Source organism: Telmatherina bonti, assembly GCF_933228915.1.
Source record: "Telmatherina bonti genome assembly, chromosome: 3".
Classification (NCBI taxonomy): Eukaryota; Metazoa; Chordata; class Actinopteri; order Atheriniformes; family Telmatherinidae; genus Telmatherina; species Telmatherina bonti.
In genome coordinates this window covers 7,731,077-7,758,976 of record NC_136621.1, presented here as the reverse complement: position 1 = coordinate 7,758,976, position 27,900 = coordinate 7,731,077, and the positions used below count along the sequence as shown (strand labels likewise).

The window sequence follows — 27,900 nt, the reverse complement described above, 5'->3', positions numbered from 1 at the left end:
TTGACATCAGCAAAGCACTGTCCCAGACTTTCCACCCCCCCTAACTGTATCGCCATGGCAACAGGAAGAAAGGGTAAGTGTGATGCAGTGTGCATGAATCCTACTTCCTGGTTCCTCTGCTTGTACCAGCCTATCCTCTAAAACCAACATGTACTTTGATTTGACTTAAAATACTAGTAAAAGTTTTAGTGTTTAAAAAATCAAAAGACGGTCAGCAAATATCTGATGACAAATAATTTCTCAGTAAGAAGCAACAAATTTAATTGAATTTTAAATAAGTTGAATAGAGAAAACTGGTATAAAAATACCAGTTTTAATGGAGTTTAAAAATTTTAATGAGGTTTTAAAAGGTTTTAATTGTGTTTAAACTTGTTTAATGGAGTTTTAAACGAGTTAAACCGTTTAGCAACCAACATGAAACCATCATGTGATTCTGGAAACCTTTTCTGAATGATGCTCTTCATTATCAGGGTCTACCTCCAAAGCTGGGGGGGTTCGCTTCCCGGATGATGACGAGCCTCCTGGCTCTCCAACACGGAGAGATGACCAGTCCAACCTCTCTTCTCTTATTGCCGTCCAGGAGAAGGATGGCAGTTACCTGGTCAAGGTGCGTCTGAGTTTTCATAAGCAATGACTGTCACATGGTTTCATTCTGTTGGTAGTGGTTGTCTTCTCATTAGTTATCACTAGTAATAATCTTTGGTTATAATTAGTTATAATCAGTTATAAATAATTCTCATTATCTTTTTTTACCCTACTCTTGTTACCTTGTCCTGTCCAGCATCGAAGCATACAGAACAGTGTTCTATGTGTTAAATTGGGCTGGACAGAGTTGGTTTGCCAAGGAAGGCAGGGCTGCCCTTGATAATTTAAATATTTTTTTATTTTTTTTATTTTTTTTTATTCATTGGTTCTGATATAATAACACTGAACCTTATAGGGGGAAGAAGAAAAGAAAAGTAAAACAAAAATGCCATTGCAGATTATGTCATTGCAGAAAAGTGTCTACTTATTTAAGGTGTATTAACACAAGAGCAATTCTCCTACTTTGCACCGACCTTAAGAACTCTGGCTTGAATCTCCCCTCACTAACACCAGCCACCGTCAAGGAAAGGATGAATCAGCCAGAGCCATCTGTTCTCAGTCTACAGTATTCATTTATCAGATATAGTCAAATAGATGGTATAATTCTCAAATAAGCTGATACAGATTCTAGCTTTCAAGAATGTTAGACAAGAACTGATACTTGCAAGTCAGTCTGTGTTTTTTTTAATCTTTCCATGCATCACTGTTCCCTAATTTCTCATTCACACAAACTCACCAGCACACATACTCTATATTACACAATGAATGGAAGTAAATCCCTCTGAGCAATGTTTTTCCCTTTAATTATCAGCTTGTCTCTGCGCTGTTAAACTTTTACTAAATCCTCCCTGCATGAACTTATAATTCCACAAAGGTAAAATGAGAGGGGCTAAGAGACAAAAGCACAGAAAGGAAACATGGAAGGGAAAGTTGACTAGGCTGCCGAAATCACAACTGTTTTATCAAAAACAGAATCAGTTATTGCAATTGACAAAAATACCTTCGGAGAAATGTACAGACAAAAAACATCAGTTTCAACCAGTCTGAAGCAAGTGGAAACAGGAGCACCTTAGTGTGCACACGTGAACGTGTGACCATGCAACTGGGATGAACAATGTGCGTTCAAGTGGACTGTGACCACACCACACCCTGAAACATCAGAGGAAGGTAGGGAGGAACGCTAGATTGAAGGATTTGGCAGGCCCACAGACCCCAGAGCAGTGAGATATACACCCACCCACCCACCCATCCACCCCAGCCCAAAAGTGTGGAGAAAATGTAAGGAGCCGATTGGCTGAAAGCAAATACACCTGGTTAACTGATGAATCTGTCAATCAGAGTTGTCAATTTGATTGACAGATTTTTCAACCAATGGTGACATTCATTAACCTGCGACGTCAGGGGAGTCTCAAAATCCACCGTACAGATTTCTCTCACAAATGCAGAGTTGTTCGAAAATGAGAAGCAGGTTGTAGAAAGCATGTTCAACAATTTGTACTGTCTGTGAATATATATTACAAGTGTACCTCAAAATTATATTTTTGAAACAGAGTGTGTACATTTCTAAATTTATAATAAAAGTGTTCATCAAAATTATATTTGTGAATTAGAGCATGTTCATTTGTGAAACAGAAAGTGTGTTTCTGAGTAATGAGACTGATCTGGCCTCATAGTTTCCATCAAATGGACACGTCTTGAAGATCTTTGCTCTGTGTAATATGTTCTGTGAAGGATTTTGTATTGTATAAGTTGTAGATTTGGGCTGCCAGTCATATTGAAGGCATGTAGAGGACAGTCACACCAGGATAGACCAGGTGACTGTGTGTGATTGGGCGGGGATTTCTAAAAAGTCTCACGCCTTTACATTCACAATTTTAAGTTGGTTTGTGGTCAAACTGCATTTAACTCAAGCTGCCTGGATGTTGCATGGTTAAAAGTGCTTGCTAAGGGGCGAGACTCCCATAAAAACACAGCAAAAGGGGTGTACTTGAAAACCAATCATACACGCGAAAACTGAGCGCATGCACAGAGTGTACATGATACAAGGGAGCAAACTAGCACCCACGAGTGAAACCACACATCATGAGGTGACAAGCAGAGCACTACCCTCACTCAGGCCTGCTCGTTCGACTGCTGAGGTTTTGAGATTCCGGAGGCAGAGACTGTGCCTCATTGGTCAGTTTCCAGCGACAATAGAATTCAATAGTAATTCCCTAATGAAAGGAATTACCTGTAGTTGCCTTACAGACAATAAATTTATCCTGAATGAATTATAAGGCATCCAGAAACAAACTTTTTTATTTGATTTTTTTTATTTGATTTTTTTTTTATTATATGAAGATTCTATTAATAGGCTACAATGCTTAGTACAAGTAAAACAACCATAGAGCATCAAATTTAGAGAGGTACATGCAAACAAAAGAAACTAATATTGAATTGGAGTGAAGAGGGTCTGGTCTGAACACTGATGGAAGGTCAGGGATGAGCAGGATATGATAAGTAGTGTCTGAAGTAGTAGAATACATTAATGTAAAGATAAGACAGATGACAGAAACAAACCAATAAATATGGTGATGCAGATGACGTAAGGTCAAAAACATCTCTATTGTGTTCTGGAGAATTACAGAACTGCCAGATGTGGAACTGTAACGTGAGTCAACTTCCACTGTAACAAGTTGTGTTGCAGACAGGCAGACCATGGGAGAGGAAAAACATACTATAATTTCCGGGCTATAAACTCTCACTTTTTTCACATAAACTACGGCTTAAATAATTTTCTTTTACACAGTGATAGTTTATGGATTTTAAGTTGCTAACTAGTCAGTCTGTGCTTCATGCACACACCCTCACCTTGGAAAACGCATGAACAAATGCATATGATGCAGCCTTCGAGTTAAAAGGCCTGTTGAAGAAGGAAACAGACCTGATGCATACTGCATGAAGGTGCGCTCCGTACCCTGGAAGTTACAGTAGAAAGAGATGGCAGCTACAGGAAAACCTGTAGATGCTAACAAAACATGTGCCCGAAGTACAGTTTGTACATTTTTCAGATTCAAACTAAGCAATATGCGTGAACCGCTGAACCCCGAGGCACCACCATGTAAGCAATGCGACAGTGTGTTTTGAAAAAGAAAGCAACACTTCAAATTTATCCTAACATCTGAAGATATTGTTCACCAGTTCACTGCACTGTTATGTGGAATAAAATAGCAAAAAGCCTCTCCCTAGCCAGCTGTGATACTACTGTAAATCCTTGAGCAAGAGGCAGGGTACACCCTGGACAAGTCGCCAGTCCATTGCAATTAATTATTCTCTGTCCATCTGAAACAATTGTTTTGAGACTTTATTAACTATTTACATGGGTTATAACTGAAATGATCTACGGGATCTTGCCTAAAATAAAGACAAAAACAAAGACGATTCCAAACTGTACTAATCTCCAGCATTACCCTTAGCAATGTGGAATATTGTTAATTGAACATCACATAGTATGTACAATCATATTTAAAAAAGAAAACAACTCATGACATTTATTTGAAATTATGATTGTACATTACCTTGTTTGATGACAATTTCACTTGAGTACAGTTAAAAAATGGCATGTTCATCCCACCTTTTCTCATCCTACTCCTACTACTTCTCCTTCACCTCCTCCCACTACTACAACTAATCTAACAGCAGCCTAATAAGTCTCTAGTTTAATGTAATACCCCTGAGAATATAAGAATATAGGCATGTTATACATTTCCTAAATCTTTCTGCCCCTGGTAATATTCAAAATAACACATGGCTAAAAGATTGTATATAATTCAGGTGAAACTTGTGTAATTGTTGTTTAATGTTTAAAGGGCTATAGTGGCCTTTATACTGGGCAGAGAGATTCACATCTAAGCTTGAAAGAAAATTTTAAAAAAAAGCTCCCCTTTAAAATGATACCAGAGACAACATTGATAAACATTGCCAGTGTTTAACAATTTAACAACAATGTAGTTTTTAAAGGGCAGGCTGTCATGGTTTAGTGTTTTTGTCTGGTCTTTAGTACTGGTTTCCTTTCTTATTTTGTTTGTTGTTTCTTTGTTGTTTTTTCCCTTGTGTATATGGTTTAGCTTCCCCTCCCAGTTACTTTGTTCACCTGGTTTCAGTTAGTTCATGTGATCCACCTGTGTCTTGTTGTGTTGTCCATGTATATTTACTACGTTTTTTCTGTTTTCATTTGCTGGTTCATTGTTTGTTTGTTTGTAGTTATCCCCCCCATTTGTATAATTTATTAAAATATAAGTCTTGGCACTTCCTATACCTTCCTGCCTCTCCATTCTGCAATTGGGTCCACACAGCTCTGTAACAGAGGCAGGTAACTTCATGAGCTGAAAAATATTGTACAGCTCACAGTCGGAAAGGGTTATCATATCCATATAACATATACAGAGATTGATTTTTTCAAAAATCCTAAGTAAGTTTTGTCGCCTTAAATGGTACCAACTTCTAAAATTTTGGGCTGTGGCCCACAGACTACTTACTTTTTTTCACAGGATTTGAATCATGCGACTTAAACGGTGACACAGCTGGATGGACAATGTATGGATTTTTACTGACTAACAAGTCCTTTTTAACTACGGTGCCTTGCAAAAGTATTCACCCCCTTGACATTTTTCGTGTTTCGTTACCTCACAGCCTGGAATCAAAATGGATGGTCGGCTCATCCGGGGCTTTCATCGGTCCCGCTCTGGTGGCTGGCCTGGGGACCGATGAAAGCCCCGGATGAGCCGACCATCCAGGAAAAAGGAACGGGGAACCCAGGAGCGCTCCTCAGGGCCATACCCCGCCCAGTCCACCAGGTACTGCAGACCCCGATGGACAGCCAACAAATGGCAGGATGACCATCAACAACCCGGGGGGGTGGAAGGGGCCTGGAAGGAGGGACCAAGGGACTGAGGGAGACTGGCTTCAGCTGGGAAACATGGATCTTCATAGAAGATGGCAACCGCAGCTTCACCACCATGGGATTGATGACTTCCAAAACCTCAAAGGGTCCGAAAAACCTGTGAGACAGTTTCCGAGATTCAGTCCATAACGGAATGTTTTTAGACTTTCTGACCTGGAGTGTATGTGGGAGCTGGGGTCCTGCGCCGGTCTGCCATGAGCTTGTTTCAGTCGCTTGAACAAGTGCTGCCTTAGCGGATCTCCAGACCCTGCGGCATTGCCTCAGATGATGAAGTATGGAGGGGACAGCAATCTCATTTTTGTGAATGAGGAAAAGTGGCAGTGAATATTCTAGAGAAGCCTCGAATGGAGAGAGACCTGTGGCTGAAGAAAGGTGAGAGTTATGAGCATATTCCATCTATCATAGATTGTTGCTCCAGGTAGAGGGATTCTCAGTTGCAATGCATCGCACGGCTGACTCCAGTTCCTGATTCATCCGCTCAGCCTGGCCGTTGGTCTGTGGGTGGTAACCAGAATTGAGACTGACAGGTGCACCCAAAGCATTGCAGAAAGCCTTCCATACACGTGACATGCATTGAGGACCACGGTCAGAGACAATGTCTGTGGGGATTCCATGGAGACGGAAAACATGCTGAGAAATAAGTTCAGCCGTCTCTAAAGCAGTGGGCAACTTAGGAATAGCGACAAAATGAGCTGCCTTAGAGAACCAGTAGACAATGGTAAGGATTGTTGAGTTACCTTGGGAAGGGGGCAGGCCAGTGACAAAGTCCAATGCAATGTGGGACCAAGGCCTTCCAGGCACAGGGAGTGGACCAAGAAGTCCGGCTGCGATAGATTAGATGCCTGATTAGATGTTTTACTTTGAGCACAGGTGTGACAGGCAGCCACGTATTCTCTTACATCCCTGTCCATAGTGGGCCACCAAAAATTTCTCCGGATGAGTGACATGGTCCATGTTGCACCAGGGTGACAGGCAGTTCGAGAGGCTTGGCCCCACTGGATTACCCGGAAGCGAACATCATCAGGTACATACAATAGATTTGGTGGGCCAGTACCTGGATCCGGGTTGTTTTGAAGGGCATCTCTGACAGCTTCTTCCACCTCCCAGGTCACAGCAGCCACCAGACATGAAGCAGGCAGTATAGAGTCAGGGTCATCAGAAGTGTCATCAGGGCTAAACTGCTGGGACAGGGCATCCGGTTTGATAATCTTGGTACCTGGCCTGAAGGTGATACAGAAGTTAAAACGTCCAAAAAACAGAGACCATCTGGCCTGTCGGGGGTTCAATCTCTTGGCTGACTGAAGATATTCCAGATTCCTATGGTCTGTCTAGACAATGAAAGTTAATTCCGTCCCCTCCAACCAATGTCTCCATTCCTCAAGAGCTAACTTGACTGCCAACAATTCACAGTCATCCACATCATAATTCCTCTCTGCTGGAGAGAGACGACGAGAAAAGAAGGCACATTGATGAAGCTGACCTGACCTTGGTGATCTCTGGCTCCAACATCATTGTCCGAAGCATCCACCTCGACCACAAATTGACGTGAAGGATCTGGTTGTTGGAGCACAGGAGCTGAGGCAAACCGGATCTTGAGTTCCTGAAAGGCCATTTCTGCTTCCACAGTCCACTGAAAAGGAGACTTGGGTGTAGTGAGTTTTGTTAGGGGGTGATACAACTTGACTAAAGTTCAGAATAAATCTACGATAGAAGTTAGCAAATCCAATGAAGCATTGCAACTGCTTCACAGACTCGGGCCTTGGCCAATCCAGGACTGCTCTTATCTTTTCTGGGTCAGTCTTCATCTGCCCACTCCTGAAAATGTATCCCAAAAAGTCGATGGAGCTTGAATGGAATTCGCATTTCTCCGCCTTTACGTAGAGTTTATTCCCCAATAGTCTCTGAAGTACTAGCCAGACATGGAAAATGTGTCCTGCCAGATCTTTTGAGAAAATGAGGATATCATCTAGGTACACGAAGACGAACCAGTTAAGAAAATTTCAGAGAACGTCATTTATCAAGGCTTGGAAAACTGCAGGGGCACTGGTGAGGCCAAAGGGCATCACAAGATATTCAAAGTGACCCAGGGGAGTGTTAAAAACTGTTTTCCACTCATCCCCTTCCTTAACTCGAACCAGGTGGTAAGCATTCCGAAGATCAAGTTTGGTGAAGATGGTAGAACCTGAGAGGGCATCAAGGCGTAATCAATCAGAGGCAGCAGGTATTTATTTTGGACAGTGATTTTATTCAAATCCCGACAATCAATACATGAAGTGTCTTGTCCTTTTTTTGACACAAAGAAGAAACCTGCTCCCAGTGGTGATGAAGACGGTCTTATTATGCCAGAGTAAAGCGAATTATTGATGTATTTCTCCATGGCCTGTCTCTCAGGTCTGGAAATGTTGTACAAACGGCAACTGGGTAAAGGAGTCCCAGGTAAGATGTCAATGGTACAATCATATGGCCTATGTGGAGGCAAAGACAGAGCTTTGGTTTTGCTGAAAACCTCAGCCAAATCATGGTACTCAGCAGGGACAGCGGATAAGTTAAAAAAATCTCACTCTTACTGCATGCAGTCGAGGTAGATGGCACAGCCGCCCTCAAGCAAGACTGGTGACATTTTGAACTCCAGCTGTAAATGGATCCGTTCTCCCAGTTAATGTGTGGGTTGTGCATCAGTCCTTAATAGTCATCATTAATTGTCATTAGTTAGCACTGGTTATAATTAATTCTTGTCATGATGTGACGTTTCATGTGTTTATCTTTGTTCTGGTTTCCTGTTTAAGTTTGTAGTTTTCCTTGTTTAGTTCCCTCATGTCTGGCTTCCGGTTATTAGTTCACCTGGTCTCGTTTAGTTCATTCACTTCACCTGTGTCTCGTTTTGTTCCTGTGTATATTTACACCTTGGTTTCCGTTCTTGATTGCTGGCTCATGTTCAGTTTTTTTTTTGGGATTAAAAAAAAACAAAAAAAAACAGCATTTCTGCATTTCTGGCTCCCATCTCCTGCATTCGGGTCTTCACCTCCACACAGACGAGACAAATTCTTATTAGTTATCATCAGTTATGTGGGCTCACTACCAAGTGGCTGTGGTCAACTGGCTGATGTCTGTGTGTGTATTTTCATGTATAAACAACACTTATATATTATTCCAGCTTCCAGCAGTGTGCTAGTTAGACTGTTTCTGATTGGTCAGATTTCCTCCTGAAATGAAGGATGAAAGCCTCCTCTCCAATCGAAGTGGTGAAAGAGAAACAGGGGAAGCAGGAGAAGCGAAAAAGATGCAAGAGAACCAGGAGGAGAAGAAGCAAGAGAAAGTGGAGACAGGGGGAAGAAGATGAGCATGAGGAGATGCAGGAGGAGCATGTTGACCGGGAGCTTGAGAATGAAAAGGAGCAGAAGGAGAAGAGTTATTAAAGAAGTCATCACCTGGAAATTGCACTTTTTCGAGTTAAAACGTGCGTTTTAGTGTTGGGCGGAAGTGGTAGCCTTTCTTTTGAAGACGGCCGGGTTTTTCTGATCGGGTTCTTTGTTCGTAGCAAAACTGTCTGCAACACTGAACTCTCGCAAACGCAATTTTTTTATTTTCTCCCCGGGATTTCGACATCCTGGGGAGCTATTTGCATTAACCAGCCCCTTTTCCACCCTAAATACACCTGCTGGTCCTGCGTCAGTTGCTATTAGCAACAAGGTGTGTGAAGATGTGCGAGCAGCGATCATGTCCACTGCTCGGTTGTCTGTTACCAAAACCAACATCGGAAGGTTTTTTTCTCTCCCTTCATCAGTGGACCAAACTACCAGGATTGAATTACATTATTTTTTGCTGATAATGCACCTGCATCTCTGCAGGTGCATGTGTCAAACCTTTTGCTAACATTTGGGAAAATACCAAGGGAAGACGGCATCAACCCGGTTGGAAAGAGGGGGAATTGCAACTTTAAGAGGTTTAGCATCAATGCAGGCGGTAAGTGTCACTACGTCTATAAAGTTCTGCTTTGTCGTGATAATGCTAATGCTAATGGCAATGCTAACGGGACGAGCCGGAAGGTTTAACGTCCTGTGGCGTACAAATGAGCCCCAGGTTTTATTTTCTTATATCTATCCTATGCTCTGCCTCGTAAATGTTTGTAAATGACTTCTCTTTTTATCATTTTTCACGCCTGCTACCACACAGTAAGTACAGTATTTATGATGGATGCAGCTTTGCTCACCATGACATGGCAGCTGTAATAATCATAATGATTATTTAACAAGGAGACCATCATGTAGTCTGATATTGGCATCTATTGGATATTGGCAGGGAGGATATTTTATTTCCAATCCTCGTATTTATTCACCCAACCAGAATGCAAACTTTTTATTTCTGACATCTTCACGTCATGTTTGTAAAACGGGAGCTGTGCAGAATTAATATCTGCAGCTGCAGCCTCTGTGGATGTGGAGGTCTGACTCCTGGTATGATGGATCTGAAAGATAGGTTTTATTTTATCTACATGCAGTGAAGACACAGAGGTTAGGGAAAATTGTGTCTGCGTATAACTGTGTGAAATAAAATGAGTGTGTTTTTAATATTCTATGTTAATATTTCAGTGTGTGAAAACCTGATTTATTTAATAAGTTTTTAAAAAAAAAAGTATGCAAAGCACTGTGTTTTTTGGCATAAAAATGCTTTATAAAGTTTGATTTGATCTATTTGTATTACAATATTTGATTACTCTTAAAGTGCAGCTATTTACACCTACAATCTATTTATGTGATGATTTGATATTTTTATAACTTGTATTTGCAGATTTTAGTCCAGCACATCTCATGCCATGCACAGCACCAGCGGTCTACTGATATCTAAAAGTCGGGGTTGGAGCAGACTGACCCTACAATGCAGGCAGCAACTGGAGCACAGCTGTCATCAAGGACTATCCACCCTCTCTTCAGAAATACAGGTTTGTCATTTGTTTGATTAATTTTACATACAGAAAATGATAATAAATCAAACACATATACATTCTTAATGGAAGCTAAGAGGCACTTTTATTGCTTGTTCTGATGTCAGTATCTGGCTCCGTGCAGAAAAGGAACCCAGATGACAGCAGAGAAGGTAACATCTCAGCCAGTCCAGAGGAAGATGATGATGAAGACAGTTCTGTTGAGGCTTGCTCATCCGGCTCCAGAACCACGAGAGTCCACATAAAACCCAGAAAACTCAGCTACTGTGTTAACAGAATCAATAACTAAGAGTGAAAATGATCATTTTATTTTATTACATTGAAAATGAGCATTGATTTTATTTCTGTACACTAATAAAGATATTGTCTTTTAAAAAGCTGTATTTTTTTTACTTCAGCTTCACATTTTACATTCAGAAGTCAGATGCATAAATGTGTATATGGTAAAGTTGTGTATTTACTTTAAATCAATTGCTATCGTCCTGAGTGCAGCAAAGTTAGTATTTGTTATATGTGATATGAAATGGCAAGAACATATATAATCACCTTTTACAGTTATTTGCCATTTGATTAGCTATATTTCTGAATTTTTGGGTATTGAAGAGAAACTTGCCTCTCATTCCCTCCGACAGGTAAATGTACATAATCCTGCTTATGTTTCCTGCATTTTGTAATGAAAAAGCATTGAAGCAGACTGGTTTCACGCCAGGATGTTGGGTCAGACACGGAGGAGTTTGGACCTGCTTTATCCTTCTCAGCACCTAAGGAAATGAAAAAAGAAATTTTATTTTCTAAGCACTGTAATATCTTGCTGTCTATTTCTGTTGGCATGTGCAGCTTAACAGAAACAATTAGACCAACATAATAGATGGTAAGTGATGCTGGAATATATAAAACACGAGTCTACATTAGTCAGCAGGAAGTCTGATCAATGATACAAGATATCTGACTTCATGTTATTTATCTGTACAGTAACACAGCAGCCCACATCAGTGGTTGCATCAACCAGAGATCTGTCACGTTGACATAACATTTTTCACACTCCTGGCTAAAACGGAAAATCTAAATAAGCTAATTAGTTCAGAAAAACACTTGACGGTAAATAAAACCTCAATAAAAAGCGCAGCTCCGTGAAACTCTGTGTGGTTAAAATGTGTGTGTGCTTATCTGGGTGCAGACCGGCCGGAAGCTGAACACTGAACGTACCGACCGGTTCAGTCAACACCCGTTTCATTTTTTACATCTGTAACTTCGGATTGTGTTAAAAAGTACATTTACTGTTTAAAAAACGGTCCAACGCGGAATAAAACTGAGACGTATTAACATGGACGGCATGCCTCGTTGTCAACATGCTATCTGAACAGGCAAGGCGAGCAGACACTAAAATGATGACTTTACCATTCAGAGACAGTTTGTTGTAAACATGCTCCTTCCACCATCTCAGTATCTTCTCTCTCAGGCTCAGAGTCTGGTTCAAACATCAATACTGAATTCAGAAAGTTGCTGCTGTCGGGTTAGCTGCTATCACTATGTTTTTAGCATGGAGACTACTGGCCTCGCCCCCCTTCCGACTCCAGACTTCCAGCAATCAATCAGCAGGCACCTCATTAATCGATATCCAGGTTGGTGAAAATCTCGCGTGAATTCTCGCGAGAAAAGGTTTATTATGAATAAAGTGTCAGAAAAAGCACTTTTGAAATTTTTTTTGTTTAATAAGTTTTTAAACAATTATTTAAAAACCGTTAGAGGACAGTGGGCACATAAAAAAAGACCAGGTCATGACACCTTTAAGTATATTTGCAGATAATGATGTTGTAAAAAACTTAGATCATTATGAATAAAACTAACCCAGTTCTGTTGGTTTTGTCGGTTCATCTGATAACCCGCCCTCCAACCATCTATTTTCTCTTGAAGGCTGGTTTCCTGAAGAGCCATCACTGTTATGAGATTGTCTTTACCGTCCCAGATGTCACTTCACTGGGTAAAGACCTGTCCTGTCTTCCCTCTTGCTCTCCGTCCAGGAAACCCCAGAGCCTTCGGGTGATGCGGATCAGTTCCACGTTGGAGGGTGAGTTCAGGACCAGGCCTGGTCCACACACACAAATATAGCTCGTCTTTTAGGTTTGAGGAAAATAGTTATGTTTTTCTCCACCTTCTAATGGCTAACATGGCTTCAGAGATTTGGAGATTTTCTTAACAGTGTCGTGGATTTTGAGGACAAAAATCTATCTACCATCAGGTAAGATTCAGACTAGTGATGTTAAGCTTGAGCACGTCTTCTCGAGTAAGTGTCGACAATGACACGGAAGTGTTGTGAGCATGGCTCAGATACGTTGATTCAACATGCCACAAGTGAAGTGAGTGATGTTTGAAATTAGTCCACATTTTAATGTAGATTAAATTGCACTACTGACGGTCTTTGACAGGAGAGTTGGGAGTAGCTTTTGAGAATCATACTTTTGCGCGAGAAACCTTTTCCAGGGAAACTAATCAATGAGTTTAGAGTGTGAGCCACAAAGGCTTAGGTACTGATTAGTTTATGGTAAAGCAATGATTAACTACTCATTTTTAATTCTCATTCTACTTGAGTTTGTTTGCTGATCAATAGCAAAAATTATTGTAAAAGGAGTTGTTACAGATTTGGTTCTGTTATTCACTTGGTACATCTGAACCAGTGACCAGAAAAGTGGTAAAATACTGAAGAAACTCAGTGAACATTTAATTATTATTGAAACAGTTGTCTTTAAAAGTGTTTTATAGGTCTCTTATGGCTAACTAAAGACATAGTCATGACTATGACTATTATACTCATTCAGTCATCTATTACTTAATCCGACGTGACGAGAATACAAAGCAGAGGTAATTATAAATGAATCATAAATCCCTGATCAAGGTTTTGTCTTTTTATGATGATTAACTGATCATTATGTAATCAATAGCTAATCAATCTGATTTGATGGGAGTATAAAGTTTAGGAAATAATTAATCATTATTCCTGTACTATTCTGCCCTTTTGTGAGTGGTGAGTAACGAGAGCCACATCGGTCTGTCTTCAAGCTAACTTTTTTTTCTGTCTGGTTTTTTTCATCTTCAACCATGTGGGCAGACTGCCATCTACTGGACATGATAAATTTAAGAGTATGCTACATATCCTTTCCTTAAAAACCAAACAGTAACAACAGCAATAGGAAGAAATGGCTCCACACAGGTGAGGTAGCTGGGCTTCACTGAAACACAAGTAACTCCAGTTGACTATAATGTGCTCACAGGGTTTAGGTAGCACAAAAACATTTGGACTTTATGGAGCATATTCCTTGGATAAGTGCGATGAAAAACTTAATCTGAAAACTTTGCTTGAATGTCAAAAAAGGGCAAAAATACTGTGTGCAGATGAATGAAACTGTTACCAATTGTAAAACCGATGCTGCGAAACTCAATCACAGAGTGAAAAACAATTTTCCATTAGGGCAGCGATCCGCCAACACTCTTTACAATGGTTACAGGTCAAAGAGCTGCCTTGGCTTGACAAAACCTGATCGAGTCGTGTAGCCATGTGATATAATGCATAAGTGTGGAGGCTTCAGAAGATGAGGCTCAAGAGCAGGTGTTGCAGGGCTCCACCAATAGGATGTCCTCTTCCCTTGCAGATAGATAGTTTACTTTATTAGTCTCAACTTGGGAAATTTAGATGTTGCGGCATCCATGTACATTTGTGTTTATAACACAAACTAACAGAATCCTCCTTGCAAGACCAATCATTCTTTCCCAGGCTCCACCATGATGGGAAGCATGTGGTGGATTAAAGGTCCATGTGCAACCTTGATCTGACAGGTAAGTCTTCACAGCTGTGTTGTCAATGTTTGATGGTATCCGCAAGTCATTACATGCACCAACAAAGTTGGTGCCACGATCAGAACGAATGTGCTTGACTGGGCCTCGCACAGCAACGAAACGCCTGAAAGCATTGATAAAGCTGGACTTGTGAAGGGATTCGATAACCTCAATATGAACCGCTCTTACACTTAGACACGTAAAGATTACTGCCCAACGTTTACTGTTTGAAAGGCTTCCTCTGGTCCGCGTGAGGTGATGCTCCAGGGGCCAAATACATCCAAGCCAACATTTGTAAACGGAGGATCTGTGGAAAGACGATCTGCGGGAAGATTAGCCATTTTCTGAGTATTCGATGGAGCTCTCAGCCTTCAGCAAGTTTGGCTTTTCCCATCACAAACCCAACACAACTATTCCCAACCTCATCAATCACTTTTAGGTATGCTACTGCAGCACTTGCTTTTGTTGATGCGTCACAAAAAACATGAAGTTCTCTTCTGGCAGCAGCTGATGGTGACATTTCAGTATAGGCTCTGGAGATTGCAAGAGTTGATAGCTCTGACAAAGAGGCTCTCCATGAAATCCAGGTGTCTTCCATTTCTCGAGGTAATGGAGCATCCCAGTCCCCATTGTCAGTAGCAAGTTCTCTAAGAATGGCTTTGCCTTGAATCGTTACTGGTGCTACAAACCCCAAAGGGTCATAGAGGCTGTTGACTGTGGATAAGACACCACGCTTAGTATAGGGTTTTGTGTCATCTGAGACTTTAAAGAGAAAACAGTCTGACTGGAGATTCCAGTTGAGTCCAAGACTGCGTTGTGTTGGCAGCACATCTGCATCCAGGTCTAGGTCTTTAATGTCACTTGCATGATCCGAGGGTGGAAAGGCTTCCATGACCTTTTTGTTGTTTGCTGCTATCTTGTGCAGCCTCAGATTTGATTTGGAGAGGATTTCCTGTGTCTTTTTCAGCAAATCGACAGCTGCTTCGACTGTAGGCAGAGACTTAAGACCATTATCTACGTAGAAGTCACGCATTACGAAGTCTTTGACCTCAGGGCTGATGTGAAAGTTATTGGTCTGCACAGACTGGTGTAGGCCATAGATAGCCACAGCTGGTGAGGGCCTGTTTCCAAAGACATGAACCCTCATGCGGTAATCCACAATGTTCTTGGAGAGATCATTGTCTCTGAACCACAGAAAGCGCAAGAAGTTCCTGTCTTCCTCTCTGACCAGAAAACAATAGAACATTTGCTCTATGTCTGCAGTAATAGCAATTGCTTCTTTTCTGAAGCGGATCAGTACACCAAGGAGTGAATTGTTCATATCAGGTCCAGTTAGCAACACATCATTTAGTGAAATGCCGTCATATTGAGCACTGAAATCAAACACTACTCGAATTTGCTTAAGTTTCTTCGGATGATACACACCAAACAGAGGCAAGTACCATTGCTTCACATCTTCACAGGAGGGGCTAACTCAGCATGGCCATTTTTCAACATCTTGTCCATGAAGCTAAGGAAATGATCTTTCATTTCTGGTTTTCTGCTGAAGTTTTGTTTGAGAGACATGAGGCGTTTCAGTGCTTGAGGCCTGTTGTTAGGAAGTCGTCGACGTGGACTCTTAAAGGGTAAAGGCGCTACCCAGCTGTTGTGTGAGTCTCTTTGCAGTCCTTCTTTCATTATCCTCAAGAAAGAGGCATCCTGAATTGATGGAGCAACTTGATTGTCCTCTTTGGTCTGTGTAAACACAGCGCATCCCAAGTGATCAGCGTGGCAGTTCAGTTTCTCCTCACAACAAGTTGGAGGGTAAGTAGTTGTGGGGATGTCACTGAATTTCTCCTTTACGCAGAACATGTTTGGGCATGGATCAAAGAGTGTGGGACGTGTCAGTTCTGAGGTCCTGGTATAGAAGGCATTGATTGTTTGAGGCTTGTGGGTGTTCCCTAAACACACATTTCCAACAATAACCCACCCCAGGTCCAGCTTCTGCGCTTAAGGTAGGTTGTGTGGGCCATTTATTTGTTTCCGGACTTTGTGAACCCTGATAAGGTCTCGGCGTAGAAGAAGCATGATCTCTGCTTGTTGGTTGATTTCAGGGATTTCAGGTGTGCAACTGACTTCAGATGTGGATGATGACAGGTCACTTCTGGGGTTGGAATCTCATCTCTGTTATTGGGAATGTCATTACACTCTATTAGACTCGGTAAAGGGATCCGCACATTTCCCTCAAGAGATTCCACTTCATAGCCACTAGCCCTTCTTCCAAAAGCTTCTTTTACTCCTGCACATGTGTATGGAGCACTTGGACTTTGATTCTGAAACATTTCAAAGAACTGAGAACGCACCAGTGATCTGTTACTTTGCTCATCTATGATGGCATACAGTTTTACAGCTTTGTCTCTGTGGCCAGCTGGATATACATTCACAAGACATATCTTAGAGCAGGATCGATTCATCAGCTCTCCGCTACAGACCTCTGTACATTCAGTGGTGACATGTGGCTGAGATTTTTCCTTTTCCTCCCTGCCATGCTCAGGAGAAGGGTCCACCTCCCTTGTCCATGGTGATGGTCCGGGGTGAAGAGCTGAGTGATGTCTTTCACTTTTACATTCAGCACATTGCACCTCCACATTACAGTTTCTGGCAGTGTCCGATGAAGATGAACAGCACTTAAAGCAAACATCATGCTCTTTCAAAAATGCCATACAATCTCTAATGGGTTTTTCACAGAATGCACGGCATTTATGAAGAGGGTGTGTTTTTTTGTGAAGAGGGCAGATCTTGTTGAAGTCGTTGGATTTGACTGGGGTTTCACTAGAGTTGTATCTGGCTATGGGGAGTATCTCTGTTTTGTGAACAGAAATTTCCCTAAATTCTTTTGACTTCCAAGGTGTCTTCTCCATCTTGGGCACCACATCTGTGCGAGTGATGAAGTTAAAGCTTGGGTCACTTGCAATCCTAGCTTCTTGACAGACAAAGTCAACAAAATAGGAAAAGGGGGGGTAGTGGACATGTCTTTCTTGTTTGTAGGATGCAACAACTGATGCCCATCTTTCTTGTAGGCGAAAGGGAAGCTTCTGAACTATTGGATTAACACCTCTTGCAGTGTCGAGGAAGGATAGACTAGGTAAATCACCTTCTGATTTGGCTGACTGAAGCTCCATTAGTAAATCACCTAGCTGAGTTAGTTTGGAAAAGTCTCTGTTATTTTTGGAAAGTTATCAATCCGTTTGAACAGGGCATCCTCAATAGCCTCTGTTGATCCATAAATCTGTTCGAGTCTGTCCCATATCATTTTTAAACCTGCATCTGGGTGGTTGATGTAAATTGCTCTTAACTGTTCTACATGTTGTGCTGACTCTTTCCCAAGCCACTTGAGCAGAAGATCCATTTCTTCACTCGCTGACAGGTTTAGATCACTTGTTGCTGTTAGGAATGAACGTTTTCAGGATCTGTAGTTTTGAGGTTTGTCATTAAACTGCAACAAACCTGTAGACACAAGTTCACGACGGGCAAGGAATCTTACAAAGTCATTCATGTTTGAGCTTCCATGGACGTCGACTGGTGTGTAATTTGATGGAGGAGTGGGGTTTTGACTTTGAAGTCTGGAATATTGACCACTAGTAGCATAATCATTCTCAAACTTGACATGTGGCTCATAATTGTAGGTGTCTGGCTGATGTGAGGTGAGACGAAATGATCGTGACGTAGTGTTTATTTGGCCTGGAAAGAACGACCTGGCTTCTAGTTTGAGATGTGCTGGTGAAGTATTGTAACCAGGGCCTAGCTCTGACTTAGCCGCGTTGTCTTCAGCACATGCCTGTGCTTCTTCCTCTTGTAGTCTGGTTTGTTCCAAGACATACTATTCTGTACGTTGTGTGGCTTCTATGGGGCCAGAATCCAAGATCAAATTGCAGCTCTGTTTCTCAGCATTAACATCCACAGCAGCTTCAAGTACTTCTGCCTCAGCAATCGCTGCAGCCATTTCTTTCTTATAATTAAGCATCGTTATTGATGCTGGGGGGGGGGGGGGGGGGGTGGCCTCTGGTTGTGGTGGTTGGCCTTGGTTTGAGGCAGGCATAAGCAGTTGGTGAAGTTGGCTGAGGAAAAGGATCTTGATCCAGGAGGATGTCTGTAATGGTCTTGACGTGCTGAGGAGGCAAAGAAACACAAAATGAAATCTCTAGCGATGAGCGATGAGGTAAGCACTAGAACTGGCCTGATTACCACGCGGTAAAGAGAGACAATCTGGCGAAGACTGGAGCTCCAGCTTGTCCTTAAATAGCAGGATAAATCAGGAAGATGAGTTCCAGGTGGTTGTAATTGAAGTTCCAGACTCCGCCTTGAGTCCCCATGGCAACCTGCACAGACTCAAACAGCAAACCATGACACTTGCTCTGGCTGCAGCAGACCCTGTAGATGAGGCACTGGATCGTACTGAGGAGCATGAGACACGAGACCGTGTTTTCAATAAAGGTGTTTCCTCTTCCATGTCAGAGGTCTGTTGTGTCTCTGTCTGGATTATGCTCTCATGGTCGTCCATTGGTTGCGTGTGACGACGTTGCTCTGTTCTCTAGCAGCTTGCACCTTGCGATCTCTCCAATTAGAAAGCTGTAGTTTCACTGTGCTACCCTCAATATACGTCAATATATATCTTGGCAGTCAGATAAACACCTTCCCGACATCAAGACTCTGAAGACACTCACTCCTTGTCCACAGGTTTAATGACGTTTCAAGGAAGGGTGAAACTGAAACATACAAAGCACAATCAACTCTGTGCTAACACACAAAATGAAAAATTTACAGTAAGCAGTTAAACATCTTGCCTTTTTTGTCATAGCAAATTACAAACACTCTAACTTCAGGTGTCAATTTAGACTCGTATCTACATTGCATAAATTCCTTTTATCTATTCCTGTTAAACATTCTTATATGAATTGTGAAATATGGAGAAAGAAGATTCAAAACTGTTAAGGTAATTTAGCAAAGTCATCACAAGAAATGTCAGAATTTTTACAAAAACATTATACAATCATCATCAAAAATAAACATCTGTCAATGTAGATACTACGATGCTATCAAAAGGCATGAGATGTATGAGGATGCCAATGGATTGCTTTGCAGAACAGACATTCTTCCATGTGTCAAGCACTTACTTCCTGGTCAATGCAACAACGTCCTGTGTGAACACTTCCTGTTACTGTCAACCGCAGTTCTTAAAGGGGCCATGCAAAAATACAGGAAAGGAACTTAAACAGAATAAAAATGTTGCGCAAACTACTGTAACAAGACAGTTAATATGGCCGGGATTGCACCACTACTCACTCACATAAATTATAATCCCACCTCCCTTCTTCTTACTGCTGTCTGTCAAATCTCTGTCAGCCCGCACAGTCACAAAGCCGGGTGCAGCAAATTCGTAAACTCCACTCACAGAACTCCTTCTGTGCGTTCATCACTGCCACCAGCTCATCCATTTTGTTCGCCAGAAAACGTACATTCCCCATAATGATGGGAGGAACAGATGGTGGAATTCCAGGTAAACAGGTTGGTTTTGATCACCAATGCCATCGTCCTTCTGGTATTGCATGGACACATACTGCAGGCTCTTACTGCCACTTCAATCTGCTTACCCGTGCCGGGCCAAAACGGGAGGTTCAATAGCTCTGTTCTTACTTTTTTCTGCACCCATGTGACTGGAGTGGATGCATCCTGTTTTTCTGAGTTTACAGGGGATAATGATTTTCTTCCCTTTGAACATGATGACATTGATATATGACATCTCATGTTTATGATTCTAGAACTCTTGGATAGTGGATATTGGGATCTTGTCTTGGGCCACCCATCTGGCATGATTTTTCTCAAAGCCTTGAGTTGTGGATCCTGACTTGTTGCATCCCTAATCACTGTCTCCATCTATGCCTCCATCCCTTCGCATAGACTTGCATAACAGTGCATCGGCCACTGGAATGTTCTTTCCAGGCTGGTGGATGATGCTGATGTTGTACCTCTGGAGCTGGCTCTGATTAATCAGATTCTAGGAGCACTGATCATGATCCTGGACATCCAAGGTTAGTTAGTCATGCTTCCTAGTCTACCCTGCCTGTTCATTGTGGCTGTGAATGAATCTGCAAGCTGAGCTGATACAGTTTGTCATTTATTTTTGTAGCAGATGAGCAAATATGGAGACAAACTGTGACAAAGAGGCTTTGTCACACAACGCCACACACACATATACCCACACACACACACCGATACTTACCTGACTGTTGTTCAGAGGTACTGCTTAGCAGCCCCATTCCCAACATTCTACCTGCGGTTAGCACATTATTAGGGGTGCACACCTGATATTAACGCTAAGGCTACTGTGAATGTATCTACTTACCTTGTATCATCCACTTCTGTAATGGTTTGTGAAAACCAAGGCAACGTTTGGGCTGCACTTAAGACGTGGATGTGTGTCGCATTGCGCCAGTGACATCAGAATCTTGTGACGCACTGAAACTGAAAAAGATTAATCTGTTTATTTGTCACTGTATCAAGCTGATTGCTATGATCTTGGGGTTGTTATAGTATTCGTTATGGATTGTTTTGATATGTATATTTGTTATGCAGAACAAATGTCATTCAAGAAAAACCTTATTCTACAGGGGAGGAGCAACAGGTTTAAAAGGAGCTCATTCTGAGCCAGACATTGTGGTAGTAGGTTGGATTGTGTTGCAGAGCTGGCATTTAGAAAATGTATGGTGAGAAACCCATGTTTACATATTGTAAATATTATATATATTGTTTTGGAATACTGTATATATTGCTGCACTTGGGAGGAGTTATAAATAAATCACCTCAACAGAACCACAACATTGCTATCATTTATTGGGAACATCAGAGAAGACACGTAATTTCACTTAAAAAGGCTGAAAATTAATGTTGTGGATAATTCTATTCTATTGATGTTACAGAGATGACACGTCAGCAGCCGATGTTGGTAGGAAGAGACTACATTTATTACAGACTAACAGCATCAGTGGGATCAAGGGGAAGGCTTTCTTCAGGAGAAAGCCAGTCACTTATATAGGGCTCATCCCTAGAGCGATTCTTCTTTACATGGGCAGGCATGTCACAAGTTGCTAATTACACACTGGCAGGCTGACTGGTGATATAGTTATTGTTGTAGTGTAGGACAAACAAGGACCCAAGTGCAGATTGGATGTGGATACTAGGAAGGGTTTATTGTTTAACTGGGCAGAACGGTAGGTGGCCAGGCAGGCAGGTTGACGGGCAGGCAGGCAGGTTGACGGGCAGGCAGGCAAGAATCATGCACTGGTGACAGAACAGACAATTGTTAAACAAGCAGTTTAAATCCTTAGGCAGAGATGCTGCAATGGCCGAGAGCTGTTACCACTGATGAAACAACAATCAGGCGATGACTGGTGAACTGAGCTGGCCTTTTATCTTGCTGCTGCTGATTTCCCAATGAGAACCTGGTGTGGACTTGGTTGCCAGGGAAACAGGCACACCCACTGCAGCACAGGTCAGAGCAGGAACCACAACAGTTATGTTACATCAACAGATATCATTGTTTACCAGGTTCAGAAGTTGACCTTAGATCAAATCTAACTTCCACACTAACAGAAGAGAATATGAGGGAAAAAAACAAATGAATAAATGTATTTATAAAGGCCTCAGGCCCTCAACTTCAGTTGCAAGATTCTGTCTTAGCCAGAATCCTGCAACATGCCAGATGAGACCAAATTTCTGACCCACAGTTCTTTCTGCTTCTTCCTTCTTCTTCTTCTTCATTAACTGTTCTGTGGGTGGACAGGAATTATTCCAAGAACCCAAGTTGTGAAAACATCGGTTCCTCTGCTTAATTTCCCAATCACCGGGTAAATGACCCCTCTGTTGCCCGCCAGTTTGAGAACCTTTTTAAATCCCAGTTTGATCTAATTCTGGACTAAATGGAACCTGTTGGGATGACTAGAGCTGAGTTAAATGGATCTATAGAGATGGAGGCTTAACTGATTTGAAGTGGTTCCTGGTGAATGTCTACTCTGATTCTCTACACCTGCATCTGAACCAAACTTGCTGCTCAGAGGTCATGTTTGTGTGCTGAAACTACTGAATGCTGTCTGCAGGAGCAGCAAAGATCAGCTGTGAGTACCGGACCCACCAGGAGGGGTTGATGCAGGAGGAGATCACTCTGGTGACCAGGGAGAGAAGAAATGTCAGTGTGAAGGTCCGACTCCATGCCAGAGTCATTGGTAGGTGGACTCACAGAAACTGGAGCAGAAATTTAAATATAGTTCCACATAATGATGCTTGGAAAGACTAATATGTTAAAAAAAAGTTTGCACATGTATGTAGCAGATCAACATGTGAAATCATGTTAAAACAAGGGATGCACTGATCCGATATTGATATCGCTATTGGCAGCGATACTGAAGATAATTTTCTCAACAAAATTGATCAAAACTTTTTCACTCGGAGAATGGGAAAAGGGAGCCCCCATGTCCTGACGGAATGCATGTGGCTGGATACGTGATGGACTGAAAGGTCATGTGTCTGTCATTTCTTTCTATGGAGGATGTGGAAAATGTCTACCCAATTGGATTTGTGACAACTGGGTTTCTGCTGTTTGGTGTGTGTGGATTCCTGGTGTATCTCAAATTTTGGCAGATCTTTGATGGACCATACCGAGCAACTGACAGCACTTAAACTCTTGTGGTGAATGAGCTGGGCTGTAAACTGGATGCCAGTCTGGTTCAAACTGACAGGCTGGTTGCGTAGCCGGAGCTCATTCGCAGGGTGGGCAACAACGTGGAGAAGCTGTCAGCTCGGCTGGTGGAGCAAGGACCTTGTTCCTCCCTCCACTCACGGACGGCGAGTTGAATGGACATGCCGGTTGGCTGCGACCTCACTGGGCTGTACCGGGAGATCCCACCCCCGCTCATGTGTTGTCTTATGTTGTGACTGTCTAAGTATGTGCTTTGTTTGTTTAGAGGTGTTTTTTTGTTGCATCTTTATCCTTACCCCTTTTTAAGTGAAATGTAGAGATACTTCTTTTTTTTAAACACCTACCTACCCTTCCTCGCGTAATCTTTTCCTCATTCTGCATAAAAAGCTTTGTGGCTGCTGCCTTAGTCTGTCTGATCCTGTTTATGTCACATGTATGTTGTTTTGTCTGATCCTGGATGGATTGTACTGAAAATTATTTCCTTGTGCCGGACGCTGGCTCAATGACAAATAAAGCTGATTTTGATTCATACACTAATGGTGAGCTAAGCAAAACTAGCATTTTTCAAACATGGAGAGCAAAAGGGTTGACTATCTTGAACTTTGTCAGCCTACTGATTCAATGGCTTCATGTAATATCTGTGCAGTAAATATTCCAAAGGGCAGTAGTAAAGATTCAAGTATAATACAACTAACTTAATCAAGCATTTCCAGAAATCCCCCCCCCCCCCTAAAGAGCATGCCAAGTTTGTTGACAGGAATAACCAAAGAGAAGGTGGGCTAAAGCAGCTAACTTTGAAGGAACTAAAGGAAAGAAGTGAAAAGTTTCCACCTAATAGTTTGCAAGCAGCAAAAATCACAGAATCATACCTAAGCTATATTGTTATGGATGGGCAGCTGCTGTCGGTTATTGTGAACAAGGGATTCAGGCTGTTAATTAATCAACTGGATCAACAGTACGACATGGTAAGCCAAAAGTATCTGTCAGTACTACCTGATCTCCATGGTAAAGTGTGCAAACACATAATAGAGGAAATAAAACGCGCCAAAGTAATTAACTTTATAATGGATATCTGGAGCTGTGACGTTTCTTCTGTGTCACTTTGAAGTATAATGACACAATGACTGGACGAGAGTTGCATTTACCAGCGCAACTGGTAAACTGTGGAAGGAAGTCATGTCACACACCAGAGACGCAATTGCAGCTGGTCTGAAGGAAATGGTTGAGGAGTGGCAAATTCCATTGAGCAAGATCCATGTGATTCTCAGGGACAAAATAAACTGATTTAATGTTAGTAACAGGGGTAGGCAACGCCGGTGCTGCAACACACCTGGCACACATCAGACCTAATTAGCAGACTCGTGCAGAGCTTGAAAGCAAACTGCACAAGTCTGCTAATTAGCCATTAGTTTGAATCAGGTGTGTTGCAGCAGGGAAACTATATATATATATATATTTATATATAACTGTATATATGTATATATATATATCACTAATTAAAATTTTGTGATTTTTATATATATAAAATCACTAAGTATAATCTGTAAATGTATTTACTGGTGTGTTTACCATCTCGTTTCGATTGACTATAATAAATTTAGTCTCTGCTGTTTCCAAAAGTAAAGCTTTGATAAATTATATTGACAGTATAGTAATCAATACACAATATTGGGCAATACTGAGTGAAAATTGATGTATTTGAGCTGCATATCGCCAGAACCCATTGAAATGGATTGACAGCGCTGAGCTGTTTGGAACTACTGAGAGCTACATGAACCACGTGACTGCGTGTCATCAAGTTCAAAGAGTGTCATAACGCTCTTACTAACTGGCACTGTGTATGCCAAATTCAGCTTTGAGTTATGTTTACACCCATGTCTGTTTTATCACTAAGTGTGCAGTTTGCATCAGTTTCTAGATACAAGTCCAGAGTATACTTTTCTGGGGAAGTCTTTTAACTACTCTGTGCTGAAAAGTGAAAGTGGCTGAGTTCATGAAGGTTCAGAAGTAAACAGTTAACTCATCTTTTAATGGTTTGAAGGATGTTTACATTGTTATGGTCAAGCAGCACAGATGAATGCTGATGATTTACAAAAATGACTATTAAACAATAACATTTTAACAGTTTCACAATTCACAATTTTCACAATTTCACTCAGTCTTTGTCAGATAATCAAAAGTAGTTTTAATTTTCAACTCCAAAGAAAGTGTTTGTACATCTCATGGGGCTACAGCTGTGTCACTCCAAATCTCACCAGCCAATCGTAGTAAGCTAATAACTGCAATAAATTCATTTTAAAAACAGATTTACTGATGTCGTCTAGAGTCTGGCTCCTGTTAGCTAACAACAGTTTAAACTACCACTAGCTTGTTAATTACACAACTAATAAACTTAAACTGGCCCAATTAAATAACACAGTTGACTTATTTGGCCCATGAAAGGTTTGTGTCAGAAATGAAACCAAACAATCGTGAGTCAAAACCAAAGGCTGTGAAGCGCAACCAAAAGAGCGAGAGGAGAGAAAGAGGAAGAGGAAACTGCAAACAAAACTACTCAATTTAACCAAATCAAAGCTTAATAGTTTTCATGATGATTGATCATTTTTGATTTTGAAATAATTTATTTTTTACTTAAGTTTGAGAGCGTTTTGGTTTTAATTGTTGTTTTTCAAAATGTTTTGCTTGGAGATTCTGAAACAAATCTGGTTCCATAGAGTTCCCCATAGTACTGATGGCAAACCCGTGGACCTTGCTTGAAAAACAAACGACCTGTCTTGAACCATTTGAGGAGTTCACAAGGAAAGTAAGCTCAGCCATGGCCTCCACAACTGATGTCGTCCCAAGAGTCACCGTACTCAAGAGTCTCCTCACTAAGGAAACCGAGAATAACTCAGGAATTAAAACCATAATAAAAGTTCTCTTAGCAAATGTTGACAAGTGCTTTAGCACTATAGAGGATGAACGTCTGTATGCACTTTCCATGCTGATGAAGACAGGTGAGACTGTAAACATATTGTATTTCATGTTAAAGCTAAAAGAAAATGTAACATTATATTGAATCATTTTGATTTTGCTACATATTTTTATGATAAACATTGTACAGCTTTAATAGGACTTAAAATGAATAAATGGTCAACACATAATTTATTATATACATCAATAACCTGCATTTAAAACCTTTAAGTAGGTTGTTTTGGTTTTTTTTTTTTTTTGTTTTGTTTTTACCAGCGTTTATCCATTTGTCTATTCTATCTTTTTTTCTGTTTGTTTATGTTCAATATAACTCCAACAGTTATTGATGGATTTTCATGAAATCTTCATGAGTTGTTGGAAATGTGAAAAGGAAGAACTGATTTATTTTGGTGGTGATGCACATCACCGTTTGGATCCAGGAACCTTTTAAAAGCCTTGAAGGAGTTTTGCACTTTCCAAGCGCTTTTCCAGTTTGATAAAGTAGTATCCTTTTAATTCTATAACTGAACCCAGCCCAGACTCTGCCAAGTGTGAGAAAGATGCCCTGGCTAAGGACATGGAAGAAGACTTGAGAACCGCCACCGTTGATAAAGCCTTTGATGTTTTATCAGAAAGACTAGAATTCGAGCCACCAGGAAAGACCACCAGGGTAGAAGCAGCAGCATCACCAAGAGGAAGCAAAGACAGCAGCTGTTTTGTGAAAGAATTTGTCAATTCGGGAGGAATTGGAGGAAAATCCCAGTGCAGCAGGGAGCTCTAGCACTGCTGTACAGTTGCATGCCTCCACATAGACTTTACATGTAAACCTGACGCTCTTGATGCTCAAAACGTATCTGGTGTGAACATACCGTAAGACAGGCAGGGCTGGGGGGCCTAAGGACCAGAACTGAGAAACACTGGACTAAGCTGAAAGAGCAGATATTCTTGCTTTCCTGAGCAAGAACCTGCTAGTAATGTTTAAGCCTGAGCTTGAGAAATCTGGAGCAAATGATGTAAAATGGAGAGAAAGTTTGAAATGTTGCAGGCAATTTAATTTTTTTAAATAAGCTGTTGAATCTGTAATTTTATTTATCTGCTTTTGAAATAATTTCTATTTGTACCATAGTAATGTCCCACATTAAAGAGCTGAATATCCACCAAGAAATGTAGTTGACTTAATGTTTTGTGTTCTTTAAAAAGCAACCACAAAAATTAGCTCCTTTATTATTTTTTTACACTGATTTTTAATTTCAAATTGCACAGACTAAGCCATTTCAAAGAGGTTTTTTTTTTAATTTTTCATTGGGTGTTATGCACCGATTGAACCAGATTTTTTTTGGTTATATTTTTTTTTTTACATGTTTTACCAAACCTTTGAGGCTTATTTGATTTAAATGTATGGGTCAGAGTTGTTAAATAAGTGTTTTGGAACATTTATTGTATTTTTTTCCTTAAAAATTAAGAAAGAAATTTGACTTCATTCATAAAAAATTATCCCAATAATATCCAAACAGTGAGACATGACTTGTTGGGTAGTATAGAAATTTTAAATTCTTTTTTAAATATATATAATATATCAGATTGACATGGGCCGATTTCAAAATTTATGTATACATGATGTAAAAAAAAAAGTGGATTGTGCATCCCTAGTGAAAATTATGTGATATCATGTCAAATCGTGGGAAATCATGCTCCTGCAGAATAAGTTTTTTATAAAGATAAAAGGGGAAAAGTCTTCAATAACTGCAGTTGTATGCTGCAGTTATTGTAACCTGAAGACTCATCTGTCTTGTCTTTACATGTCTTCCTGTTTTAGACCCTCATCACGGGACCCCCATGCTGCTGGAAGGGGTGAGGTGCCTGGGGTCTCAGAGAGACCTTCACAGGAGGCCCAGCAGCGACCGGAAGAGGACATGA

At 41.1% G+C, this 27,900-nt stretch overlaps 1 protein-coding gene across 1 annotated transcript; it reads left to right on the top strand.

Annotated features, from left to right (window-relative positions):
• Positions 1 to 54: 54 nt before the first annotated feature.
• Positions 55 to 27,900, top strand: LOC306774890 (adipose-secreted signaling protein-like; the record flags this gene model as incomplete). The annotated part of the gene is made up of 5 exons (XM_079265077.1): positions 55 to 73; positions 471 to 607; positions 12,384 to 12,537; positions 22,433 to 22,558; positions 27,800 to 27,900. The coding sequence occupies 5 exons, from the start codon at positions 55 to 57 to the stop codon at positions 27,898 to 27,900; spliced, it is 537 nt and encodes a 178-aa protein (XP_079121203.1).